The sequence below is a fragment of the Orcinus orca genome, chromosome X, assembly GCF_937001465.1.
Source record: "Orcinus orca chromosome X, mOrcOrc1.1, whole genome shotgun sequence".
Lineage (NCBI taxonomy): Eukaryota > Metazoa > Chordata > Mammalia > Artiodactyla > Delphinidae > Orcinus > Orcinus orca.
Genome location: NC_064580.1, coordinates 966970 through 994890, shown reverse-complemented (window position 1 = coordinate 994890; position 27921 = coordinate 966970). Strand labels below are relative to the sequence as shown.

At 51.5% G+C, this 27921-nt stretch overlaps 1 protein-coding gene across 4 annotated transcripts; it reads right to left on the bottom strand.

Annotated features, from left to right (window-relative positions):
* Positions 1 to 25130, bottom strand: ASMT (acetylserotonin O-methyltransferase). Of its 4 annotated transcripts, XM_049704907.1 has the most exons (6): positions 23298 to 25130; positions 21238 to 21369; positions 16345 to 16485; positions 10135 to 10299; positions 786 to 862; positions 1 to 432 (listed from the first exon to the last, which is right to left on the bottom strand). In XM_049704907.1, the coding sequence occupies exons 1-4, from the start codon at positions 23557 to 23559 to the stop codon at positions 10271 to 10273; spliced, it is 564 nt and encodes a 187-aa protein (XP_049560864.1). In that variant the 5' UTR covers positions 23560 to 25130; the 3' UTR covers positions 1 to 432; positions 786 to 862; positions 10135 to 10270. The 4 variants fall into 4 exon arrangements, with proteins under 4 accessions (XP_049560864.1, XP_049560863.1, XP_049560862.1 ...); XM_049704906.1 differs by having other exon boundaries at positions 1 to 862; XM_049704905.1 differs by lacking the exons at positions 1 to 432; positions 786 to 862 and adding an exon at positions 7629 to 9375 and having other exon boundaries at positions 9444 to 10299.
* Positions 25131 to 27921: the final 2791 nt, after the last annotated feature.

Here is a 27921-nt window from a genome sequence, read left to right as displayed (position 1 = left end):
GCTCTAAGGAAGTCCTACCACCATGAATTTTCAAAACATTCTTTTCTCTCAGTCTTTCCCAGACTTGGTACCAACGACATCTGGCACCTGAAAGGCCGCACATGCCCGGCTTGTCAGGAAAAGACTCTTAACGGGAAAACGCAGAGGTGGGTGGGAATGTGAAATTGGAAGAGGATGGCTGACTTCAGGAGGAAGACGGTTTACAACTCGGACGTGGAAAGGCCAGGAGAAGAGCGAGGAACAGAACGGAAGGCTCAGGGGAGCAGCCATGCCGGGAAGCGGGCGGCGTGGATTCGTGTATTAATTCAAAGCAGGAAGCGAGGATGCAGGGCGCCTCCCAGTGCAGCTGAGATGTTGGTCTGTGACGTGTCACGGGGGAGCCGGGGCTCACCTGGTCCAGCCTCACCGGCTCAGGAAGCCTCGTTAAAGTTGCTGAAAACGAACACGGGGGGCGTGAGCCACAGGCAACAGAAGCCACAGCTGAGGAGGCAGGAAACACAGGCTGTGGGGAACCCAGGGCTGTCAACTGAGCCCGGGAGGGGATCAAAACCAGCCTGCGCAGTTAGACATACACGACCTTCTCCTCCCCTTTCACCTGGCCCTTCGTGGTCAGCAAATGTCACGGCCTTTGAAAAGCGCAGGACCTGCCCTCCGTGGACCCCGTGTGGCCGTCCCCCAGGGAATGACACACAAAGGGCCAAGCAAGAAGATGCCCTGAGCATCGCTCCCTGAATCCCCTCCTCCACCCTGCGCGCCCCCACCCCCAGCCCCAGGCCCCCACTGACCTGCTTCCCGTCACTATGGCAGTGATCGCACCGTTTAGAACTTTCTAAGCAGGGGATTTCCAGACATTTACATTTTCCTAGAAATGGAAGGACACCGTGTGTTCTTTGGGGTTCTAGCTGCTTTTACTCTGCATCGTTATTTGGAGATTCCTTCACCTTTCTCCTTCTTACACTTTCGTGCCAGGCTTCTTTTTTTTTTTTTTTTTTGCTTTTGCTTTCTTTTTTCTTGAATGGCCCATTTCAATGAATCAAAGAGGTAGATCCCTAGAATACATCCCCCCCATCAATGCCACACAGTTAATCCCACACGTTTTTAACCGTAAAAAATAAAATCCTGTCCTAAAAAAGAGATTGGAAGCTACGTGTATGCTTTTATAAAGGAATGCCTTTCTAAACACGACGGACAGAGGTGGACACGGTGAACAGAGACTGGATGATTTGTTTTCCTATCAAATTAAAAATGGCAAATCAAAAAAACTTAAGCGGGAGGGATAAATTGGGAGATTAGGAGTGACATAGACACAGGACTATATATAACACAGATAACTAATAAGAACCTACTGTACAGCATGGAGAACTCTACTCGGTGCTCTGTAATGACCTATATGGGAAAAGAACCTAAAAAAAGAGTGAATACATGTATATGTATAACTGATTAACTTTGCTATACACCTGAAACTGACACAACACTGTAAATCAACTCTACTCCAATAAAATTTTTTTTTAAATAAGTTAGGGACTTCCCTGGTGGCACAGTGGTTAAGAATCTGCCTGCCAATGCAGGGGACACGGGTTCGAGCCCTGGCCTGGGAAGATCCCACATGCCATGGAGCAACTAAGCCCGTGCGCCACAGCTACTGAGCCTGCGCTCTAGAGCCCGGGAGCCACAACTACTGAGCCCACGTGCCACAACTACTGAAGCCCAGGCGCCTAGAGCCCGTGCTCTGCAACAAGAGAAGCCACCGCAATGAGAAGCCTGCGCACCACAAGGAAGAGTAGCCCCCGCTCGCCGCAGCTAGAGAAAGCCCGCACGCAGCAACGAAGACCCAGCACAGCCATTAATTAATTAATTAATTAATTAATTTTTAAAAGGTTAAAAAAACTTAAGTGGCAAATTACAAACTGATTGGAAACGGGCAAAGCAGGCAAACGGGCTGTTTGCACAAAGTCATCACGCTTTGCACGCACGCCAGGACTCATGTTTTTCCAGCTGAAACCCCCCCCTTTCAAGTATTTATCAATAGGAAAATTGCCTCAGAAACACACAGTAATTAGCCCTGCGAGGAGGGTAACTGACACTTTTCCGATCCTTTCTTCCTTTCTCTACATCCTGCTGTTTTCCACAGGGACTGTCTTCAATTTTGCTGTTTGAAGCCACTTGTGTTATTTCCGTGAGAGCCTCGTTTCTTGTCAACGGAGACTCTGTTCTCAGGCGGCCCTGGGGACCTGGCTGTCATGTCCAGCCACTCTCCTCCGGGCACAATTTGGACGGTTTCCGGAGTATCAAGAGCTCTGTGTGTAGCATCAGCTCGGGAGGTGGGCAGCCGGGATTGGAGTGGGGTGTCTCTGCACGTGAAAACGCACCTGGGGAAAGGTGACTGCTAGCAGCGGCCGGTGGTCCAAGGCTGTGGTTTCTGCTTTCTTTTTTAATTAATTAATTAATCTATTTATTTATTTATTTTTGGCTGCGTTGGGTCTTCACTGCCGCGCGCTGGCTTTCTCTAGTTGCGGCGAGCGGGGGATTCTCTTGTTGCGGAGCACAGGCTCTAGGTGCGTGGGCTTCAGTAGTTGTGGCACGTGGGCTTCAGTAGTTGTGGCTCGCGGGCTCTAGAGCGCAGGCTCAGTAGTTGTGGCACACGGGCTTAGTTGCTCTGCGGCATGTGGGATCTTCCCGGACCAGGGCTCGAACCCGTGTCCCCTGCACTGGCAGGTGGATTCTTAACCACTGCGCCACCAGGGAAGTCCCTGCGGTTTCCTCTTGGTGCAGCCTGGTCTCCGGTACGCGACAGGGAGAAGTCCAGCAAGGCTGCAAGTAGCCCGGGGCCTAAATGATGCAGATAAAGAGGAGGGGGCGGGGCATGGGGGGCGGGCGGGCAGCCCTACTCAGCTGGCATGGGGAGAGGACCCCCTCTCGGGAAGCAGCACTTAGCCCAAAAGCCAGCGTCGGCACCAACAAGCCACACGGGGGTGTGAAAGCATCTCACAAAAAAGGCATCGGGAGTGTGTTCTGGGCGGAAGGGATCCAACTCCTATTATTTTTACAAATCCTCCCGGTTTCCCAAAGTCCTTAGAATAAGCAGGGTCGCGTTTATCGTCATACAAATGACCTGTCACCTTTTCCTTCAAAAAGCATAAAAAGCGATAAAAGCCGAAAGGGAGTTGATTCTTTTCACGGGACAAATTAAGCAGAAGCGGCCAATGCATCCGACGGAAGCCAAAGCAGAGCCGAGGAGCTGGGGATTCATCTGAGGAAACAGATACCTGGGGCCGATAGTCCTGTAAAACGTTAAGTCTCCTGGTTACGGCAGAAACGCAAATGAGTCTACGTGTCATAAAGACTAAGGTGGGCTCTTCGGTGGAACGGTCCCTCCGACTGGACCGGCACAGTCTTTCTGGGTGGAAGTCTGTCCACATACATGAGTCTTGGGTCCTCAGATCTGAGTCGGAAATCACTATTTTACAGTTATTTCTCAACCCCACGTGGATCAAACCAGGGTCGCTGTCGGTGGCTTTCTGGGACCAGCACACGCTGTGGGATTTATCATCTGCCTGTGGGATGAAAAGTCTAATCGCTGAGTCATCCCCAGGGAGCATACCTGAGGGTCCCACATCGCCTCCGGGGGCCCAGTCTGGGGTCTGGCTCGGAACCCGTTTGCTGAATGAATCAATCCGCCCACTAATGATTCAGTGAGTGAGGACATCCATAGGTCATCTACAGTGAAAACAGTCAGAAATGCCCTAAATGTCCTCCCAAAACACAAGCCATTCGATGCATGTACGCAGCCGCCAAAACCACACGGTTAAGGAAACTTTCAGAATGTGGAGGAGAGACCCTAATGAAAGAGTAAACAGACATGATCAGTCTATTTTTGAATGTTTGGTGCCTAGCAAAGAAATACACCAATTATAACTAGCGGTTATATCACCAAGACGCGCAATTTTTAAGCATACTCTCTTTTCCTAACTCTTATTGAAAGTCCTCAAGTTTTGAGTTAAATTATAAAGAAAAAACCATGCACTTTCAAAGCGGTTTTGTAGTTTCTTGCATTAAGTAACTGAAATTTAGCTGATGCCTACGTTATACAAGAACTGGCCTTGACATCTCCGCATGTCCTGTCCCCGGGGGGCCACAGGTGGGCCAGTCAGCAGGCAGCCTGGGTGGGCGTGCCCTGCACCCCGCTCCCCCATGTCTGGCTCCACTGCTATGTCAGCTGTCCCGTCTGAGGCTCTGTTTCCTGTTCTCCCCACTTACAAATTCTCTTCCCCCTCTCATCCGTAACTTCAGCCACGCCAGACGACTTCCCGGCTGGAAATGTTTCTTCCTGTCTACACCAAGGCCACGTGCTCTCGAGGCCCTCCCTCCTCACGCATTCCACCTAGAAGCAGCGGGGGACTCAGCTTCCCCCCACGTAATGAGCCAGGAGGACCTGATTTTCTGAGACTGGGGGGGCGTTGAGGGTGGACCTTGTGTCCACACCTCATTTATTATCTCTCCAAGGGAGCAGTGATGTTTACTTCCTTCCTGGAAAACCACGCTTTCAACAAAACATTTCTACTAGTGCCTTCCCATCCAAAGGGCCAAAATATTCCCCAGGGTTATATAGTACCTTTTCACAAGCCGTCCCTCTGATGCTGGACCAACTCCATGGAAACCGGAAGTTGAACCCCTCTGTCCACAGCCTTTTATCTCCTTTCCATACACACTTGACATTAGGTTTGGGGCCGCAGACTTTAAATAAAAGCTGGAGTTGTCTGTCTTAGTCACAGGACCCCGGTATCCCCACGACAGAATTTTCATGACCCCTTCCACCTAAGCTCAAATGGGGACACAGAGCCCAGGTTGGCTTGATTTGGAAAAACAAAGGAGTGTGACATGTCCCTTAAAACAGTCCACACATCATCCCTCTTCCACGTAGCAACCGGGTGACTTCTAGTCATCCAAGGACCATCAGACCCCAGCCCCAGCACCAGCACCGCTGGGCTCAAAGCTCCGTGCTGATGCCCACTTCCAGAAAGTCAGTGACGGTCTGTGCCTCCGTTTCCCCATCCATAAAGTGAGAATAAGAATGCCTGCCTTGGGGGAAGGTTGGTAATGAAAATAATGAACGAAATACGGAAAGCATGCAGGATGGTGCCCCGCACAGACTACATGCCATATGGCTGTTAGCACTTTAAAAAATATTATGATCATTATTAATCATTATTACAATAATTCTATAAACACAAGGGAGAAAATGGCTTCCTGAGATTACATATCTCAATGTGTGTTTAGCCAGACGTAGAGAACAGACTTGTGGACATAGAGAACAGACTTGTGGACATAGAGAACAGACTTGTGGTTACCAAGGCAGGTGTGGTGGGGAGGGAAGCATTGGGGGTTTGGGGTTAGCAGATGCAAACAATTATATATAGGCTGGATCAGCAACAAGGTCCTACTGTAGAGCCCAGGGAACTCTACTCAATATCCTGTGATAAACCATGGAAAAGAATATAAAGAAGTATATCAGGTGTTTTGAACCCTGTGTTATTAAAAGCCAAAACAAATCAAGAAAGCAAGAAGAGAGAAATAAACAGAACAGGGAGAGAGGGGAAGGAAGGAAGGAAGGAAGAAGAAAAAGAAAGAAAGAGAGAAAGTTGAGTCAGGATTGGCAAACTCCATTGGAGAATGTAGGGGAAATTCATACCCAATTTAGGAAGATTTATACTCAAAATTTTTCTTTTATTCAGACTTTAATTCAGTTGTGCTGAATACCTCTTTCCATGGCCACCTGGAATAAATGAGGTGTCTCTGTAGTTGGAAAAAAAATGCACAGAGATGCCAAGTATTTGAATAAATTGTAACGTTGTAAAAAACAAAAGTGTTTAGAACACATAAGTTGCCTATACTTATAGACAGACCACAGAATAAGCTTTCAGATTATACAGAGACAAGCAGTGGGACCGGGGATTAAAGAAATGGACATAGTCTTATCATCCCGGACACACACGGGTGTAGACACACACGCAGGGTCATAAATACAGACCCGGAGATATCTACGGACAGGCGCCATCCTTGGATTATATATTATAGAACCAGGTAGAAACAGATGCTGTATAATTACAGAAGTAATACATGTAGTCATACACTGGTCCAGTCTCCACGTAAAACAGCAGGACAATTACTAGAAGTCATAAGTCAGACACGAGTAGATGGGAAGCCACTTCCGACCCAGAGTCCCCGGCAAAGCGAACGCCCCGAGCGCCACCACCAGGCATCTTTCTTCGGGACAGACCACAAAGTGAATATATAACAAAGTGAATCAGTTATACATATACATATGTTCCCATATCTCTTCCCCCTTGCGTCTCCCTCCCTCCCACCCTCCCTATCCCACCCCTCTAGGTGGTCACAAAGCACCGAGCTGATCTCCCTGTGCTATGCGGCTGCTTCCCACTAGCTATCTATTTTACGTTTGGTAGTGTATGTATGTCCATGCCACTCTCTCACTTTGTCCCAGCTTACCCTTCCCCCTCCCCGTGCCCTCAAGTCCATCCTCTACGTCTGCATCTTTATTCCCGTCTCACCCCTAGGTTCTTCATGACCTTTTTTTTTTTTTCTTAGATTCCATATATATGTGTTAGCATACAGTATTTGTTTTTCTCTTTCTGACTTACTTCACTCTGTATGACAGACTCTAGGTCCATGCACCTCACTATAAATAACTCAATTTTGTTTCTTTTTATGGCTGAGTAATATTCCATTGTATATACGTGCCACATCTGCTTTATCCATTCATCTGTTGAGGGACACTTAGGTTGCTTCCATGTCCTGGCTATTGCAATCAACGTGATACACCATATTAATAAATTGAAAGAGAAAAACCATATGATCGTCTCAATAGATGCAGAGAAAGCTTTTGACAAAATTCAACACCCATTTATGATAAAAACCCTGCAGAAAGTAGGCACAGAGGGAACTTTCCTCAACATAATAAAGGCCATATATGACAAACCCACAGCCAACATCGTCCTCAATGGTGAAAAACTGAAACCATTTCCACTAAGATCAGGAACAAGACAAGGTTGCCCACTCTCACCACGCTTATTCAAAATAGTTTTAGAAGTTTTAGCCACAGCAATCAGAGAAGAAAAACAAATAAAAGGAATCCGTGTTGTGCTTTGTGGCCCAATTCTCGACGCCACCGAACGAATTATCCGGAAATTGTCACGCTCGAAAATCTCAGGTAAACAGCTCAGTGGAGAGGAGAGGAAAGACAGGGGCGGGGACACAGGGAAGCATCCCTCTGGCTAACTGGGGTTGTACCATCTCGGCACAGACGTTTTAAAGGGGACGGGGAGGCTGTCGACACGACAGGCCTCATCAACGGAACATCTGTTTGCAAACACTCATCGAAGCCTTCCCTCCGTGATGAATTTCTAGAGACGACTCTGGTCGACAGAGCAGCTGGACGGGATGATGAGGCAGGAGCGCCCCCTGCTGTCCGTCGGGACACCTGCTCGCTCCCACCTGGAATGCGGCTTCCCGGATAGGACACCTGTGTCCTCCAGCTCCCTGCCACCCCTACCAATGCAGGTCCCTCACCCTCCTGCTGCTTCTCCCGAGGCAGGTAGCAGGAACCTGTCCTCCAAAGCCAGCAGATTCCTTCTGCGGCCTGGGTCATCGCGTCTGCGCTGAGGGGAATGTGCCTACAGTTCTTTATAGGGGATTTGTTTTAATGATGGAAAAAAGATGCAACATCAAATTGACCATTTTTAAGTGTACAGCTCAGTGGTCTTGAGCATATTCACGTTGTACAGCCATCTCCAGCGTCACCTCCAGAACTCTTTCATCTGCCCAGACTGAAACTGTCCCCATTAAACACCCACTCCCCAGCCCCAGGCACCCACCCTCCTTCTCTCTGTCTCTATGGATTTGACTCCCCTAGGGACCTCATATAAGTGGAAGCCTGCAGGATTTGTCCTTCTGTGACTGCCTTGTGTCACTGAGCCTCATGTCCTCAAGGTCCATCCATGTCGTGGCCTGCGTCAGAATTTCCCCCCTTTTTTAGGACTGAGTAATATTCCACTGTGTGCAAGGACCCCATTCTGTGTGTCCATCACCCATGCATGAACATTTACGTTTATGGACGTTTACAGTCCATATTTTGGCCGTTGTGAATAACGCTGCAGTGAACGTGGGTGTGCAAAGGCCTCTCCGAGTTTCTGCTCTCAATTCTTTTGGCTAAATACTCAAAGCCTGCATCCTATGGTAGTTCTGTGGTTAACTATTTGAGAAACCTCCATTCTGTTCTCTGCGGCAGCCACACCATTTTACATTCCCACCAACACCGCACAAGTGTTCACGTTTCTCTCCATCCTCGCCAACACTTGTTATTTTCCGGAGTCTCTTTTGATAGTAGCCATCCTGAGAGATGTGAACCTGTTTATGATTAATTTTAGAATCTATTTTCCCAACTGAAGTCTCCTATACTAATTAGGCTTTGATTTGCTGGTAGCTTAATGACTTGGGTGGCGGGTCAGGTATCTGGAGGATGGCTTTACTATTAAGGACAAATTTTTAACGCAATTTCTACTTTTCCAAAGCTAACCATTTTGTAGCCATGTCCATCTATAAGCATCATGAAGATCACTTATTATTCTAAAAAGTAAAATAATGTTCATAGCTGCACTATTTACAATAGCCAGGACATGGAAGCGACCTAAATGCCCATCGACAGAGGAAGAGATAAAGAAGATGTGGTCCATATACACAATGGAATATGACTCAGCCATAAAGAAGAATAAAATCATGCCGTTTGCAGCAACGTGGATGGAGCTGGAGACTGTCATATGAGGTAAAGTCAGTCAGACAAAGAAAAATATCCTATGATGTCGCTTATCTGTGGAATGTAAAATATGGCACAGGGACTTCCCTGGAGGTCCAGCGGTTACGACTCTACACTCCCAGTGCAGGCAGCCCGGGGTTCGATCCCTGGTTGGGGAACTAGATCCTGCGTGCCGCAACTAAAGATCCCGTGTGCCCCAACTAAGACCCGGCCCAGCCAAATACATAAATAAATAAATATTTTTTTAAAAAAACCCTGCTATACGGATTTACATTTGTTAAAGAATCACATTAGAAAATTTAAAATAAACGGTGCCAAGGTATTGTCTAGCCGAGGGTGGCCCTTTGAAACTCTGATAACGTCCGAATAATACCCGTTTGTACAGCCTGGCACTGAAGAAGCTCCTTGCTTCCTTCCTGTACGGGTCAGCGCCTTGGAGATCATAGATGAGACACTCCTACAGCGTGGGCTTGGCCAAGGGGAATCCCCAAGGGAGGGGGATGCACCCCCCCCCCCCAGGTCTCGAAGACCAAAGGAAAGAGCTGCTCAGTTTGGGGAGAAGAACCCAGGAGAAACCTGCTAGGCAGCAGCCCCTTCTCACCCATTGGCCGACGCCCCCTCCCCGAAATCAGGCAGTTAGAGAGCCAGGCAGGTGTCAGTCACATGGGCACAGGGCAGCCCAGAGATAAACCACAGTCGACCTGGAGGACCCCGTAAGCCTTCTCCAGCACAGTTTCATCACCAGCATCTCCACAGGGCAGGGGTTGGGGGTGACAGTCCCACCCTGGTGCATTGTTCCAAACAGGACAGACTCCGCTCCTTAGCAAACATCTCCCTGCATGCATTTGCACAAGCCCGGCAAGTCCATTTTTGCACACTCAGCCCCAGGGGTCCCATGAGATGCTAGGCGTGAAAATTCTGTAAAAGAGGAGGGTTTGGGATGTGCTTATTGCCGTCTCCCTTCAATACCATATTTCCCTTCGATGCTCTTCCCATAGACACGGTCGTTCTGCAGGAGTGATGAAAGCCAAAAATGCAAACTTTTGTTTTAATTTTTTAAAAGTATTTATTTATGTGGCCGCGCTGGGTCTTAGCTTGCGGCAGGCTGGATCGTCACTGCGGCGTGTGGGATCCAGTTCCCTGACCAGAGATCGAACCCGAGCCCCCTGCATTGGGAGCCCAGGGTCTAAACTGCTGGACCGCCAGGGAAGTCCCTTTTTTAAATTTTTAAAATGACTTTTTACTGGAGTATGGTTACTTTACAATGCTGTGTTAGTTTCTGCTGTAAGGAGCCGTTAACTTACATGGATGGATGCATTCGGCCCTTGTACATAAAGGGGTTCCACTTTGTGCAGACTTGGGGCCCCACGTGGAGGATGCAGGAGGCATTGCAATGACCCAGGCAGCGGCAAACACGTTCTTTGGGAAATGTTCATCCGTTCAGCGTACATCGTCGTCCCCCGTGGAAGCTAATACGTCAGAGAAACAAAAGAGAGGGGTTTTCGTTTTCTGTGACAACCTTGTATAAGAACTGTGTGTGTGCGTGTGTGTGTTTTTTAATCCAAAGGGTTCATGTCGTGCTATGTGTTTCAGCAGCTTTTCTTCTAAACAAGCTGACCGGGGGCTTCCATATCACCTCTGACCACGCAAATTCTTTATTGGGGCAGAAACCCTCCAGAAAGGTGGTGTTTCCGGCAATGGCTCCAGGGCCCTGCTGCGAGAGATGCAGCCGGCCCTACTGTACATTTTTATCCACCAGGCCCAGGGTGTCTCTCCACGGGACAGGGTGTTGGCGGGGGGCAGTGTCCCCTCCCTTACTTAGAACCTGGAGAATGATGCCTTTTATTCTTACTTTGTAATCGCCCTTCACGGGGGAAAATGATGAAAAGGTACTTGTTTTCGTGAAACCTAACATTTTCGGGGGCAAAGGCATAAAGTGTGTGTGTCTTCTCCGTTTACGGCTACCCCAGCCTCCTCTGGTTGGTGACTGCCTGGTCCGTGGAGCCAACGTCCATTAAACCACCCAACGGCGCCATCTGCTGGCAGACAGGCATCCCGGTCCTGCCCCAAGTGATCCAGCGTCGCCGTGGCAACGGGAGGATGTCTCCCTCCAAGGCTCCAGGCTGTCCTGAGAGGTATTTGGGAAGAAGCCAGAGCAGGTGATTCCCGGCGCCCTGGAGGGTCCTTCCTGCTGGGTCCACCCGGTCCCTCCCCAGGCGACGGAGCTGGACCAACGCTGGGGAGCACAGTCTGGGACCAGCAGCTGGCTTTCCATCATCTTCTGAAGGTCTTTCCAATATCTGTTTCTCTTCCTACCCCCAAGGAGACAGCGTGACCCTCCCAGAGCCCTCAGCTCAGGAGGACTCTTAAGAAATCTACGCACCCCTAAGAGCCAGTCCTGTCGTTACTGCCACGAGTATCGGGGAAGCTGCAGTGTGACCACATCCTAACCCAGTCTCCCTAGCCCGGCACTGTGGGCACTGGGGGCTGCTGGGCCACTCGCTGATGTGGGGTACCCTGTGCACTGTGGGGTGTCGGGCAGCATCCCTGGTACCCAGTTACCAGCTGCCAGCAGCGTCCTCCAGTCCAGCGTGACAGCCCAAGACGCCTCCAGACACTGCCAGGTGTGTCCCCAGCGGGGGGCGGGGGGCAAAATCACCCCAGCTGAGAAGCATTGGTTGGACGTAGTCAAAGAATCGCAGGGCATTTAAGACGAACTTTGGAGATTACCCAGTCCCGTCTGTTAAGTTTGAAGGGTGAGGGTGCAGAGAAGGTAAGTGACGTGCCCGAGGTCAGCTTCCTGCTGGCTAGAAATTCCGGGCCTGCAAAGCCGTGCTCCTCCGCTTCCGAGGGCTGCCCCTGGCTTCAGCACCATCGACGGCTTCCCTTGCAGAGTTGCGGCCGTCCAGAGATATATGCAAACCGGCAGGCGCTGTGTTTGGATCTCAGACACAAGGGGGGTGAGCGGCAAGGTGACCGTGGTTGCTGTGGGCAGCGGCCCTGGTGCCAGGTCCCTCCCGGGCGTGGCTTCACCCAGGAAACACGGCGGCTTTATTTATATATTTTTGTAATTTTTTTTTTTTTTTTTAAAAGAGCCTAAATCAGCTCTCCTACAAGAGCTGGGGAGAAATATGTGTGAGGGGGTCAGATTACAAGCTGGACTTCTCTGCCTGGACCTTTCATCAGCATTTGGTTTTCGAATCATGCAAATGTGTTAGTCCTCCAAGAATTAACACATAAAAAGCAGAGGCAAGGCCTAAACACTGGAAGCAAACCAAAGACCAGGAGCCGATCCATCGGCGACATCACCTCCGGGCGACAACTGCAGTTTCTGTGACCCTGGACGCACCAATTCGTGGATATTCTAAACAGAAGAACTGCAGACAAGCCACAGCACGGCCTGGCAGTTCTCTTGTTTGCAGTAACCTTGGTTTTGCTCCTTTGGGATGACGTCATGTACAGATCAGGACAGGCAAACAAGTACTATTGATGATCTTAGGAGCATGGCTCCGGGCGTAGGACTCCACACAAGGACGGCGTTAGAAACACTGAGTAGCTGCCCGGTAACGTCCCTATGGATGGAAATGTAAATAATTCAGCGTGTTCAATCCATTTCCTAGCTCTCTCTGCGGAAGGGGTCTAGAAACACTGCCCTCCCAGCAAGGGCAACTCCACCTCTGAAAATGATTCTCCACCAACAGAACCACAGTTTCTGGGGAAAATGGACGATTCTGGAGAGGGAGAAGCAATGCAAAAGCCTGAGGCATGGTGACGTCCCGAAAGCAAGGAAACCTTCAGCAGTCAGCTGTGACTGTGACCTCATCACACACAGAGGCTGTGCCCACTCCCTCGTGGACCCGCAGCATCGTGACCTCACAGGATACTGTCCCCATCACACACAGCGGCTACCTCCATCTTTCGTTGGGATACGCTGCAGGATGGTTATCAATGCCATTTTTTTGTCGGTTTTAATTACTGCTGTGGAAGGAGAGCCATTTGGTTGGACGACTCCCCTTACCTGTGACATGAACTCAGTCCCCGGCACCCCAAGGAGAGTCTGCCAACCCTGCCCCGAGTTGACAGCACAGCGACACCCAGCCCTACCACATATCTGTCTTGCAGGCTTGACAGATTCTCACCAGCAAGTGTGAACACTTCTCATCCGTCCAGTCATGCAGGGCCCTGGCCAGGATGCACAGATCCGGCTCTGGAAGGCAGTCTTTAAAGAAATCTCCTGTAACCCAGGGCGAGTGCCCTGGGGTCAGCCTGCATCTCAATCCTGTTGGACCACACCAACACCCAGCAGGGAAAGGCCACCTATATGGACCGAGCTTTCCCAGATCTTCCCAGCTGGTGACCCTTCAACCAGCCCCTGAACAAAAAGAAATCTCAGTGAAGACAGGACCATTCCGAACGATGTTTGGGGGCCCCTTTCCCTCCATCAGATCTGGACAATGGTTTTATTTTTATTTTGTTTCCGAAGGTCTCGTGTAAACAGACAGCATCCTTTAAGCCATGGATTTCAGGAGGTCCCTGGCAATGGATGAGAAGCTCCATTCCGATGAGTCAAACTGGACCAACAAGGTCCATACGTGTTTCCCTGACTGAATAAAGATGCCCACGAGACTCTTATCTGTAGGTGATGGCCAACACTCAACTCTCCTCCCATTTTTCCTGCAAGAAGTATCAATGTGGGAAGAGAGCTTGGATAGCCCTGAGCCGTACAGGGTTACCTCAGCTGACCTGTGTGGTCCATGCTCTGCAAATTCACGGGAATTGGGGAGGATGTCTTGGATGACATAGATGCTATCCCCTGGATCTCTTTCTTGTGCTGAGTATCCCAGGAAACATGGACCCCAGAATATTCCCCCATGAGACAGGGCACGGAGAAGGAGGTTCCTCCAAATGGGTTTTCTTCCACTCAGTGAAGAAAGACGGGTTTTTCTTAGAAAACTACGGCCCAAGGGCCAAATTCGGTCAGGCGTCTGTTTGCCTACAGCCTGGAGAGAATGCAGACCCAGGAATGAAGGTCGACATGCCTGCACCTTCTACCAGCTGCCCTTGGGGACCAATCGCAGACACCCAACCTCAACGGGGTAACAGCACATAATAAAGTAGAATTTCACTTAATTCCCCCAACCTCCAAAGTCTGCTTCTTCACCTCATTTTCCAAATGAGGCACCGAAGTAACACTGATCGTGTAACTCCAAGAAATAGGAGGAAGGCTCCCCAGGGGTGGGATTAGGGTTAAGATCAGGGTGAGGCACTGCCTCTGCGCACAAAATTTAAGGGGCCCCAAAACTTGGTCATTGAGGTTCAATATATTTTAATACAATGGCTTTAGAAATCAACATTAGGGACTTCCTTGGTGGCACAGTGGTTAAGAATCCACCTGCCAATGCAGGGGACACGGGTTCGAGCCCTGAGCCGGGAAGATCCCACATGCCAGGGAGCAACTAAGGCCGTGCGCCATAACTACTGAGCCTGCGCTCTAGAGCCCACGAGCCACAACGACTGAGCCTGCGAGCCACAACTACTGAAGCCCACGTGCCTAGAGCCCATGCTCCGCAACAAGAGAAGCCACCGCAATGAGAAGCCCGCACACCTCAACGAAGAGTAGCCCCCGCTCGCCACAACTAGAGAAATCCCGCGCGCAGCAACGAAGACCCAGCACAGCCAAAAATAAATAAAAATTAAAAAGAATTTTTTAAAAATCAGCATTAAGCCCCCCACACCCCCCACCAAATTCCTGACGGTCAAAATTTCAGAATTTTAAATTTTTATTTATTTATTCATTTAGGCTGCACCGGGTCTTAGTTGCAGCACGCAGGATCTTTAGTTGCGGCGTGCAGACTTTTTAGTTGCAGCTAGTCTAACTGCGGGGTCTAGTTCCCCGACCAGGGATCGAACCTGGGCCCCCTGCATTGGGAGTGTGGAGTCTTAGCCACTGGACCACCAGGGACGTCCCCAAATTTCAGAATTTTCAATAAAGATGGTATCCAGCCCTTCAAGGACATGATTCAGCACATTCTTGTCACCTTGAAATCAGCCTGTCGGATCCAGAGCTATTCAAAAGGAGATGATCCTTCGTCTGGATCAGTCAACATTTCGGGAGTGTCTACCCCACATCTGGCCCCAGATGCAATGCTGATGGCCTGTCCCATGAGATGCCATGAACTTGGCGGTGATTTTTTTTTTTAAAGATCTTTTGCTGTAGATCATTTTATTGAATTTGTTACAATATGGATTCGGTTTTATGTTTTGGTTTTTTGGCCATGAGGCATGTGGGATCTTAGCTCCCCAACCAGGGATCGAACCCACACCCTCTGCATTGGAAGATGAAATCTTAACCACTGGACCGCCAGGGAAGTCCCGTGCAGGTGATATTTTTAAAAAAAAAAACATAATAGCGAGGGACTTCCCTGGCGGTCCAGTGGTTAAGACTGCACGCTTCCACTGCAGGCGGCACAGGTTCAATCCCTGGCTGGGGAGCTAAGATCCCACAAGCCGTACGGTGTGGCCAAAAATAATAATAATCATCATAGTGAATTTACAGCAGATCTAAGAGTGGATGGAAATGATATCCCCACCTGGTGTTTTTCTTCTGAGCGAGCAGAAAAATAGAACCACGAAAGGCCAGTTTCCTCCATAAATGGAGGTACAGGGCGTCTGCTGGTTAGACCTTAGTTCCTGGGACAGCATCTCTGGGAGCCGCACCCCGCATTTCCAAAGCAAGAGGAAGTCCCTTCCAGCTCTCGGCAAAGCTGCTGTGGTCTCTGAACCTTGGAAAGCCCGAGAACCTTCTCAAGCTTCTGCGTCAGGAACTGACCCCTGACCCTACCGTCAACCCACGTCATTTACTGTCATTCATAAGTGACCTGGATTTAGATGCCTGTGTGGGTGCCCTGCGGCGGCCGTAAGAAATGGCCACAGACCAGGAAACCCATCCTCCCCCATCCTGGAGACCAGACATGTGAGGTCAAGGTGTCCCAGGGCCGCGCCCCCTCCAGAGGCCCCAGGGGAGGGTCCTTCCCGCCTCTTCCAGCTTCTGGGGGCTCCAGGCGTCCCTGGGCTCGTGGCCGCGTCCCTCCCGTCTCTGCCTCTGTCTTCCCGGGGCTTCTCTGTGTCTGTGTCTCTCCTCTTCTGTGTCTTGGAAGGACCCTGTCACTGGATGTAGGGCCACCCTCCTCCAGGGGGACCTCATCTCAGACCCTTCACTGCATCACCTCTGCAAGCACCCTATTTCCCAATAAGGTCCCATTCGCAAATTCTAGCTGGACATGAATTTTGACGGGACAGTGTTGAACCCAGTACAATACTCAAGAAAGAATTAATTGCAAGAAAACAATATACCCTCCCAGAGTTTTCCATCTGTCATGACTCACAGTTCTAGGTTGAGGGGAAGTATATTTGGAGGGTGAAGGAACCCACTCTGACCATCCACTGCCGCCTTCTCCCACGCCCCCCCAGGACGCATGTTTCCCCGTGGACACAGACAGCACTTGGAAACCCACCTTCACAGAAGCCGATCCGTTCATCCTCCGGGAATAAGAAGTGCCTCTTTGCCATCTGGACCACGTCCGGGATGTCAAACACGGTGACCTGAGACCCCGGGTACAGAGACATGCACGCCTTGGCCAGAGCCCCGGAACCACCTGCAAGCGGACACAGGACGTGACAGGGTGGGGACCTGGGTGGTACCCACACTCTGGTCTCCATAGTTACAGGCTCACCTACAGGCCCTGGAATCTAGGGGGTCTTCCTGGTTGGGCCGACGCGCATGCCAACCTTCCACACAGACTCTGACCTGACTGTGTCCTCTCGTGCCAGGGCATTTGTCCGCCCGAAGACAACAGCCAAGCAGAGGAAGCCCTGGGCAAATGCTGGAGTGAGATGTGCCCGTGGGTCCCTGTGGGGCACATTTCCAGGGGACGCCCCAGTGAGAAACAAGGGGGACCCTCCCAGACGCCAACGGCATGCACGTCCCAGGTCCTGGAGACCCTCCTGTCTTGCATTTTCACACCCAGCTGGCCCCAAGGCAGAGCAATTGCAAGTCTGCTCTTGCTTAGAGGAACCTGCTACCAGCGAACATGGCAAAGACACCCCTTGTGCACCAGAGATGATTTTCTGAAGCCTCACATCCCTACCCGAAGGGCGACCCGTGCTTTCCGTCCCTCCTCTATGGGAAGGCAGTGCTGGGTCAGGAGGGAGCTGCGGGGTCTCCTGAAACCAGACCGAGGGTTGGTGCTCACCGCTGCCGTTTTGCCCTCAACCAAGCCCCACCCCCTTATCCCGTAAGACAGGGAGGACGACCACCCACCCAGTCCTGCGTCTGTTCTGGGAGCTTCCCAGTGTCCAACGCACAGGCGTGGCCGGCCTTCCTTCTCATCCCCGCTAGCATCACAACGGAGGAGTGACATCTGCCCCCCAGGACCCCAGTAAACTCTCCTGATCCTTGCAGGCTCACACGGTGTTTTCCTCCACCAGGAAGGCAGCGTGAGAAGACTCTGCTCTCGGAGTTTCAGCAGACCAGCCTGCAACCCCGCCCAGAGGATTCTCACTGCTGTCTACACGGAGAACCACATCTGTGTCCCACGCCCTCGTCCTTGGAGCCGGTGCTAGTTGGCTGCAGTGAAAGGAGCTAGGACCACAACAGCCTTTGGGAAGTGACAGAAAGATGCTCCCCACTGTCCTACTGGGATATCCATCTTCTTCCTTCGCTGGGTCACCGGGAACTATTAAAACCAGGGTGTCCTTGTGCACTGATGGTGGAGATGTAAATTGACGCAGCCACTATTGAGAACAGTACACAGGTTCCTCAGAAAACTACAAAATATAGTTGCCGTATGAACTTGCAATTCCACTCTTGGGCGTGTGTCCGGAGAAAACCATAATCTGAAAAGATCCCAAGATGCACCCCAATGTTCACTGCAGCACTGTTTCCACGTAGGACATGGCAGCAACCTAAATGTCCACTGACAGAGGAATGGATAAAGACGATGTGGTGCATATATACAGTGGAATATTACTCAGCCAGAAAAAGAATGAAATGATGCCATTTGCAGCCACATGCACGGACCTGGAGATTACCATACTAAGTGAAGCAAGTCAGAGAAAGACAAATACCATATGATATCACTTCTACGTGGAATCTAAAATATGACATAAATGAACTTATGTATGAAACAGAAACAGACTCACAGACACAGAGAACAGACTAGTGGTTGCCAAGGGGGAGGGGGCTGGGAGAGGGAAGGAGTGGAAGGTCAGGATTAGCAGATGCAGCCTCGTATATATAGGATGGATACACAACAAGGTCCTACTGCAGAGCATAGGGAACTCTATTCAATATCCTGGCATAAACCATCATGGAAAAGAATATTAAAGATTGTATAAATGTGTATAACTGAGTCGGTTTGCTGTACAGCAGATAGTAACACAACACTGTCAATCAACTACACCTCAATAAAATTTTAAAATATAAGCATAACCCTATCAGAGCAGGTGCTTGGGACCTGCCTGGCGGTCCAGTGGTTAAGACTCCTGCACTCCTACTGCAGGGGGCTCGGGTTCAACCCCTGGTTGGGGAGCTAAGAGCCCGCAGCGAGGCCAAAAAAAAAAAAAAAGCAGTTGCTTGGCGTTACCTGTAGATGGCAGTGAAGAGCTCCTCGGAGGGAACCCCAAAGGCCTTCAGATACCGGTTCCTCCTGTCTCGGAAATCGGGGGCGGGCATCACTCGGGTTCTGAGACTTTACTGCACATTAGGTACCGCACACTGGTGCTCACAGACCCTATCCTTACATCGCAGACAGAACAAACAGGAAACAAGTAACCCAAGACACTCACGAATTCCTTTCTACTTTGCAAAAAATAACTGCACATTCAGAGCTGCACGTTACCCGTCTAGCAGGCCTCTCTGATGTGAGGAAAGAAGAAACGAGGGACAGTCTAAAGACGGTGTAAAGATGCCGTGAAATGAGGCGATGCCTCGGTCCAGGAGGACTCAGCCCCTGGCACCTGGGGATGGGGCCGTCCTTGTAGCTGGAGGGCCAGCGGGTCTACCCACAGCTTCCTGCTACTCCCCGGAGGCCGGTGGGGGGGGATTTCTGGGTCCTCCTGGGCCCCGCTGCCTGATGTACAGGTGAGCTGGCTCCCTGCGGTGTGTCCTCCTTCCATCCTGGATCCTCCGTTGCTCCGAAACCAGAGGCTCCTTTTGCACGTGGGGCAAAGCACTGAAGTCCCTCGGCCCGACTCCAGAGGGTCCAGCAAGGGCTGCGGAGATGTGGCGGCGCCGCTGGTTAGTCGCACCCTCGGGCGGAGTCCACTGGGCTGTGTCCAGCTCCTCACGGCTTCCTTCTTTAACTGAATGGGCCCCAAGGTCAAAACCTCAGGGGATGTCCCCTTAAAATCGCGACAACCTGCTTCTCGTAAAACACAAAGTTCGGAAGCTGGGGCGGCTGTCACCCCATGGCCGCGTGGGCACAACTTGTGGGAGCTGACGGGGGGCTGACCCCTTAGACGGGCATCCACGCTCTGCCGTGCCACTGCCCCTACTGTGCCCTCTTGTCTGGTTGTGACACGAGACCCCTGACGCTTTGGTCTCCCTCAGAGACCTACTGAGAGTCCCCTTGGCTCCAAGCTGTGGGCCCGACCCTGACGCACTTTGCGCACCAGCCCTGGGCCACCTGGAGACGCTCAGAACAGCATCGACGCCACGTGCGCGGTGAGTCTCACGTGGGTGTGATCTTGGAAGAGAAACGTGAAATCAAACAGTGACGATAAGCGTGAATCTGATGAGCTGTACCTTTTCCAAAACCAGCGGCAGAACTGGGTCCTCGGGTTCTCACGGCTAAGCTACCGGAGGCTCAAGATGGGGTTTAAGTTAAAATAATTAAGAAAGAAAATGGAGAGCCACGGTTCTCAACAATGTCAATGTCTTCAGTTGGTTGTCACAACTGGGGGAGGGCAGCTCCTGGCACCCGGCGGGTGGGGACCAGGGAAGCTGCTGCACAGCCCACAGGGCCCGGGACGTCCACATCAGAGGGTCACCCAGCCCCGATGTCAGTCGTGCTGAGAAACCCTGACCTAGCATCAGAGATTCTCTCTATCAGTCACCTATTATAATTCCACTAGCTATCGCTTATTGTCTATCTATCTATCTATCTATTCAGCCAGGGTTCCCCAACCCCTGGGCCGCGGACCAGTACCGGTCCATGGCCTGTCAGGAACTGGGCCACACAGCAGGGGGCAGACGAGCGAAGCTTCATCTGCCGCTCCCCACGGCTCGCATTACCGTCTGAACCATCCCGCCATCGCTTGCGTTACTGCCCGAATTATCCTGCCAGCCCCCTCGCCCCGTCTGTGGAGAAACTGTCTTCCATGAAACCGGGCCTTGGTGTCAAAAGGTTGGGGACTGCTGTATTCATCTATCTCTCTATCATCTATCTAGACCCACCTATCAATATTTATCATCTTCTATCAGTATTTACCAATAATGTCCATCCATCATCATCTATCTCTCAAACTATGCATATTACCTATCAATCATCTGTCAATATCTATCATCTATTGATCACTATCTATCAGTACTTATCTATCAGCATTTATCTAACAATATTTATCTATCATTAACATCTACCTATAGATTCACTATCTATAGATCCATCTATCTACCTATCATCTATCCATACCTAACAATAGCTATCATTTTATCAATATCTATCTATATCTATCAATCACCTATCAAACTGTCAATATTGTCTATCAATCATCTATCATCTATAATGTATCATTACTTATCTATCAGTATTTATCTAATAATATTGATCTACCAATATCTATCACTTATCTATAGCTCTATCCATCTGTCTCTACCGTAGTGATTCCCAGTTACAACTGATTTTGCCCCCAGGAGACACCTGTCAATGTCTGGGGACATTGTTGGTTGTCTCACTGGGGGGAGGGGGTGCTCCTGGCACCTGGCGGGTGGAGACCAGGGAAGCTGCTCCGCCCCCCACAGGACCCAGGACGCCCCACATCAGAGGGTCACCCAGCCCCAGATGCCGGTGGGGTGAGGCTGAGAAGCCCGGTGTGCGGCACAGCCATCACACGCAGAGAGCAGCACGCAGGGTTTTCCACCGTATGTTCCAGATTATCTTCCTGCTTTGCCCTGGGGCACCCCCGCTTCCCCTGGAGACTCCTGAAGCACAAGGATTCTCATCACGACATCATTAGAGTAATCCCGTCGGTCGACACCAGGTGACCTCACACATCTGCTCCGGATTCCCAAATCTAATGATGTCGCGTTTGGTTCTACAAGAAACCCGGCATTTCGATTCCTCGGATGCCCTGAAAACCAGCCCCCAGGCAGCCCTGGGACTCAGGAGCGCCACCGACACCGCACCCACCTGACAGCCGCGCGGCCAGGTGGCCCCAGCCCAGGTAGGTGGTCCTGGCCGTGTACAGCAGCATGTCCTGCTGGGACTTGGGGCTGGCTCTGGCCAGGTAGGTGCTGGCGAGCTCTGTGTTTTCATACACAGCTGAAAACACACAGAACAGAGGAAAAAAAAACCAAAAACGCATTAGATACCAAGGCACCGCCGACATGCTGACACCAGCACTGGGAACACCCTGATGGAAACGCGATTCCTGCCTGGGACAACGGAAGTCCCAACAGCTGGACCCTCGTCCCGAAGGGCCGGCTGATCTGTGGGCAGCAGCCGCACCTGCTGGGTGCAGCTTCGGCAAATCCCATGGGAAGATCCGGCGGAGCAGTGAACAGCCAACGAGCCCGAGGGAAACGTATATTACAGTCTGCGGACCTTTAAGCAACACCTGATTCTAAAATGGACATATGGGGGCAACAGCCCGACTCGTGCAGAGGAAACAAAGATCAGGGGAGAAAGGGGCGCTTTTTGGGTGAGCTCAGCTGTGCAGCAGGGACCCGAGCCTGGTGGGGCCATCATCTCCACAAGGTGCAGGACGCCCACAGCCCCCCGGGGCAGACGGCACCGTGCTCCCCGGCTGCACCCTAAGCCACTCCATCCCTCCAGCCCCCGACAAGGGGGGACGGCCCTGGGCATCTCGGGGCCACATGTCCGAACGGCTCATCCGGTGCCTGGGCCTGTCCTGGGGGCCCAGCTGTGGTGCTTGGGGTCCGGCGTGGTCCTGTTCTTGGTCATGGCATCCCTCCTAGGACAGGAGCGCCTTGTCCCGCTCACGAGGAGGAAGGATCTAGCCTTTCATTTCTCCTGCACAATGCGTACCTGCCCAATGTTTGTGGGTCTCCACGGGGACCCCAGAGGCACAGCCGGAGTGGACGCTGCCGTCACGGGGCTTCCCAGCCTGTGCGCTTGCCCAAATCCTCACCTGCCTGGGCCGCATGTCAGCAGGAACCACAGGCTCCTCCCACCCCCAGGTGCTTCCCATAGAACAGCCAGCATCCTCCACAGGTGTGTCCTGGCTGGGTCTCAGCATGGGCTGGGCATTCAGGGGCAGTGCTGCCAGTGGGGGCCGGGAGGGGGACCTGCAAAGCTTGTTCCCGTGGTGTGGCTGGTACCTGCTTGATTTCCAAGCCAGGCTATCTGAGCACCACCAACCCCTCAGATGATGTCTCCCTGTTCAAGTTAACTCGGCCGCACCCCAGAAATCCAACAGGTACACAAGTCCTTTGGCTGCAAGAAAAAAGCCCACCAGCTACCCCCCCCCACCTCTGGTCCACCCACTCCTGTTCTATCAAGCGATAGTCCCTACACTTTGCAATTTCTCGGATTGACAAAACTCTAAAAAACCATCTGGATGACCGACATAGGGTTGATAGTTTTGAATCTTGCAAAGGAAGGACATTAAAAAAGAGAAAAAAAAACCCTACCATCACCATCTTCCAGCAGCTTCAACACCAAAATAATATACTCTCATAAATGGCAACCCCTGAACTGAATCAGTTCAGCTTGATGGAAAATTACTCCCTTGAGATTTCTTTTTTTCACATTTTTATCTTGTTCCTTGGATACTTCATCGGGGTTCCAGTGCATACACCAGCCTGAGGAAACCTCTAGATCTGATTTTGGCCCTCTGCCTGTTTTTGTCAATAAAGTTTTATTGGAAACCTGGCCCACTACCTGTTTTATCAATAAACTTTTATTAGAACCCTAGCCCACCACCAATTTTGTCAATAAAGTTTTACTAGAACCCCGTTCCACCACCTCTTCTGTTAATAAAGTTTTATTGGAACCCTGGCCTACCACCTGTCTTGTCAATAAAGTTTTATTGGCACTCAGCCCCTCCCATTTGTTTGTCTCCAGCTGCTTGGGTGCGCCAAGGGCAGAGATGAATGGCAGCTGCAGAGACCACACCGCCAGCCCACGAGGCTAAGAATACTTACTCTCTGGCCCTTTACAGAAAAAAAAAAAAAAGTGCTGAGGGTGCACCTTTAAAATGCCTCCTTCAAAATAGCCAGGATGCTTACCTTTTTCTCTCCTCACTTCCACTTGAAGCAGCTTCAGGGACACACAGGCATCCAGCAGTAGCTCTGTCCCCCGGGAGCTGACGCCCAGACGTGCAGCCACTGCAGCCGAGCCCAGGGCCTCCGGGACCTCGGCCAGAAGGTCAAAGACTCCCAGCTCACAGGCAGCGAAGAGAACCTCGGGGCAACGGCAGAAACCAGACTCAGCTTTAATTCTCTTAAGAACCACACTCAGACGCACACGCCATGGGGAGGGAGCGTGCATCTGCAAGTGCTCAGGGAAACAGGGCAGTTCCTCACAAAATTCAGCGTAGCATGACCACAGGATCCAGCAATTCCACTGCTGGCTGTAGACCCCAAAGAACCAAAAGTAGGGGGCCAGATAGCGTGGACACCCGTGTGTTCACGTGAAGCATTCTTCAAAATGGCCAAAAGGTGGAGGCCACCCAGGCGTCCACTGATGGATGGATGGATACACAAAATACCGTGTAAAAACAATGGAACATGACTCAGTCTTAGAAAAGACGGGAATTCTGATTCAGGTACGATGTGGATGAACCTTGAGGACATGATGCTGAGTGAGAGAAGCCAGACACAGAAGGACACGTACCAGGGTTCCCTAGAAGAGTCAAATTCACCGAAAGGAGATGGTGGGTCCAGGGGCTGGGGGAGGGGGAGTCAGTGTTTAATGGGGACAAAGTTTGGGAAGATGGGAGAGTTCTGGACATGACGGTGGGGATGGTTGCCCAGCAATAAATGGACTTGATGCCAATGAACTGTGCCCTTAAAAATGGTAGATTTTATAGTACGTCTATTTTACCACAATAAAAACAGTTTTTAAATGACGCTCCACCTTGCACCCACGAAGAGACTGCTCCTGCTGTTTCAGCCCTAATCCTGCCCCACGGGAGTGGATGGATCGGTCCCCAGGGAGGGTGGGCGCCAGGGCCCGGTGGGGGCTGTCCCCCCAGGGGCAGGGGCCAAGGGCGTCATTCGTGGGCTGGCCAGCCGGGCAGGAGCAAAGTTGTGGGAGCCTGGTAGGTCCAGGCGTCTGCAGCAGCTGCCCCCGCCCTGTCCGTCCACAGAAGCTCTTCACGGAACCTGCCCGGAACAGCAAGAACCTGTCCTGGGAAATGCACACCCCCCGTGAGGGACTCTGAGGTCTCCAAAGGGGACGCCCAAGGGATATCGAGGGGCACATGCAACCACGGGAAGCCACGCGTGAGTTTTCAAAATCCTATAATCCTCTCTCGCTGGTCACACTGGTCACCTGGGAGCAGAAATTCGGGGGATGGGGGACAGACAGGGCCTTCTGCGTTTTCATTCTACACCCTTCCTTCTGCATTGTTTGCATTTTCCAAACAAGGAAATATACGCAGTCCTTTTTCTTTTTCCTGAAGGTGTCAGTGGTGTTCCCTACCTGCTGGTGTCAAGAGTCTTAAGACGGTTTATTTTCTCTTTTTCTCTCTCCATCTAAAGAAGTGAATGGGGTGCCTCCAAATAATACAAAAAGGGTAAAAATAATGAATAAACCATCAATGCATTTTTCTCCCTCGCACACAAGGTTTGGGATAACATTGGCCATGAGAGGTGGATCCATTAACGCCCCACAAGGAGAGACAGTTATTTTTCTTTTTTCCAGAATTGTACCCTAGATTTCGGGTACAATTTTTATTTTTATGTTTTTGAAGTAGAGTTGATTTACAACGTCGTGTTAGTTTCAGGTGTACAGCGAAGTGACTCAGTTATATATAAAAGAATACACGTGTACATTCTTTTTCAGATTCTTCTCCCATATAGATTACAAAATATTGAGTATAGCTCCCTGCGCTAGGACGCAGGGAACTGTCTCTCTACAATACAAAATCCAACTCCAACTTCCCTCCAGTTTTCATTGAAGCAAAAATTCAAGTAACACAGAATCACCTTTAACCATTTTAGACTAAACAGCTCAGCGGCGTTTAGCACATCCACAACGTTGGGTAACCGCCACCTCCATCTGGTTCCAGAACCTTCTCACCCCCCCAGAGGACACCCCGTCCCCACGAGCCGTCACCCCCCATCCCCCTCCCCAGCCCCTGGCGCCACAAGCCCACTTTCTGCCCGTCTGACTTGCCTGTCCCCCTGGCGCCACAAGCCCACTTCCTGCCCGTCTGACCTGCCTGTCCTGGACGTTTCCCATAAACAGAGTCGCACACCCTGGGACCTTCTGTGTCTGCAACTTTCACTGCACATAATATTCAGCCACGAGAAGGGATGAAACACTTACGTCTCCTACCTCCTGGGTGAACCTTTCAAAGCTGCCCCGATTTTAAACGCATCACCTTAGGGTGCAGCAGACGAGCACCCGTATTCCTCGATCACCAAGTGTTTGAAATAAGTTGACACCTGTATTTCATTTCCTTTGTAATCTTACCTAGTTCAGGTTAAGCTTGCATGAACAGCATTCTGAGATGGAGTCCACGGGGGTCAACAGATCCCCAGAAGGGCCCCAGGCCCCGATGGCCAAGCTTCGGCACACAGTCTTGTCCAGAGTTCCCGGACATTCTCATCCCCCCGGAGGAGAGCAGACAGTGCAGGTGACAGCCTCAGGCTGTCTACGCGCCCGGCCGCTAGCTCTCAGAGCCCCCGACCTGGGCGACCACAAAGGCGCTGGAATATTCCTCCAGGAGACCGCAGTTCTCCTCCCCAGGGGGAACCCGTCTTCCCTCCAGGCCAGCCTGGCTTGGAGGACCCCAACGTCCTGGCTTCGGGAATCACGGGTCTCTGAGCAAGCTGAGGGGACGGCCAGGGGCTCAGTGCTGATGCCCTAAGCTCTTTGCTGGAGGCCCGGGAGTGAGCCCAAGATGGATTGTTCTAGAAAATTCCATCAGCCTGATTAAGGGGATGACAAAGCTTATGGGGACCCCCGGGGTTTCCGCTCACTCCTTCTGTCCCTGATGAGCACACAGCCCTAAAATCACCTGCACCCCCAGCCCCTGCCCGCCCTTGCACCATCAGCTGTGGAACTGGTCCCAAACCCGTACGCCCACTAATCCCTGGTGTTGATAACCCATTGGATGGATTGAACAGCTCTGGGCCCTTCATATGGGGAGAGAGGGGGTGTATCAACTTTCTGGTGCAGCTGTAACAAATGACCACAAACTGGGGGGCTGTAAACCACAAACATTCATCCTCACCTAGTCCTGGAGACTAGACGTCTGAGTTCAAGGTGTCCCAGGGCTGCGCTCCCTCCAGAGGCTCCAGGGGAGGGTCCTTCCTGCCTCTTCCAGCTCCTGGGGGCTCCAGGCGTCCCTGGGCTCGTGGCCGCATCCCTCCCGTCTCTGCCTCTGTCTTCCCGGGGCTTCTCCTCTGTGTCTGTGTCTCTCCTCTTCTGTGTCTTAGAAGGACCCTGTCACTGGATGTAGGGCCACCCTCATCCAGGGGGACCTCATCTCAGACCCTTCACTGCACCACATCTGCAAACACCCCTTTTCCAAATAAGGTCCCATTCCTGGGTTCTGGGGGTTACGACAAGGACATATGTTTTGGGGGGCCATCATTTAATCCGCTACACCAGGGTGATCAATTATTTCCACTGAAGGCGTTTCAATCACCAATGAACCATGGTGAGCCATGCTAATCCCAGAGGAAGCCCAGAACCCGCCCTGAACCGGGTCCTGCCATGGCCCAGCCCCGCTGGGGAGCTGCTCCCCCCTTTTCCAGCCATTTCTGACGCTCAGGTTTAAACCCTCAGAGCCCAGATGGGGGCTGCAGCTCCCCCCCGCACCTGCTCCCGCCGTGGTGGCCCTCCTTTTTCCACCCTGGACCCCGGCAAGCAGGACCTCAGTGTCAGCTGACCATGCCACGGTGGACACAGCCTGAAGGCGAGAGCGACGGGGGACCCCTGGGAGGGACCCACAGGAGGCCAGAGGGGCTGGCCTTGGAGACCATTTGCTTGATTAAAACGCAAGCAGCCCTTTCTCAGCCAAATCCCCCTCGGCTGCAGGACAATCCGGCATCTTCACTTAAGGTGATTAGTTTAGTAACGAGATTGAGTGACAAGAAGGAACCTATGAAATTCAAGGTCGGGGCTTGGATTTACTCTTCCAGGGGCAGAAAGTGTTACCGACCGGGGTTCCTGGCCTCCTTAATCGATAGAAATTGATCAGAGGCCAGACAAGAAATTCAGGCAAAGCTTTACTGGGGTCCCTGCTGCAGCAGGGGGGGAGCGAGAACAAATAACAGGTACCCTTGCCCCGCTCCCCGAGGGGGGGCAGCTGGTTCCTTCTACGGGGTGAGGGTACGGGTGGGTCCAGGGGTCGGGCCGGAGGGGAGGCTTAGGGGGTCTGCCCACCCCTTTGGTGGTGTGAGTGCAGGGGGCGTGCGCAGTGCCCTGCCTTGGTGGTGTGAGTGCAGGGGGCGTGCGCAGTGCCCTGCCTTGGTGGTGTGAGTGCAGGGGGCGTGCGCAGTGCCCTGCCTTGGTGGTGTGAGTGCAGGGGGCGTGCGCAGTACCCGCTTTTGCTCCCGGCTCTTCAGAGGTCACAGGTGGGTTTTTGGTCTCTTTGTATCTTTTGTCCAGAATTTGCCCCAACTGCGCATGCACGCAGTTATTTTTAGTCCCTTCTAGTTTCTTTGTATTTTGCTG

What these genes read in the sequence shown, in the direction of transcription:
- ASMT (XM_049704906.1), bottom strand. Translation starts at nt 23,559, where the DNA reads ATGCACGCTCCCTCCCCATGGCGTGTGCGTCTGAGTGTGGTTCTTAAG. An exon ending in GGAAGTGAGGAGAGAAAAAG is followed by an intron (nt 21,370 to 23,297) that starts GTAAGCATCCTG and finishes GTGTGTTTTCAG; the next exon opens with CTGTGTATGAAAACACAGAG. An exon ending in ACGGATCGGCTTCTGTGAAG is followed by an intron (nt 10,300 to 16,344) that starts GTGGGTTTCCAA and finishes CTGACGTATTAG; the next exon opens with CTTCCACGGGGGACGACGAT.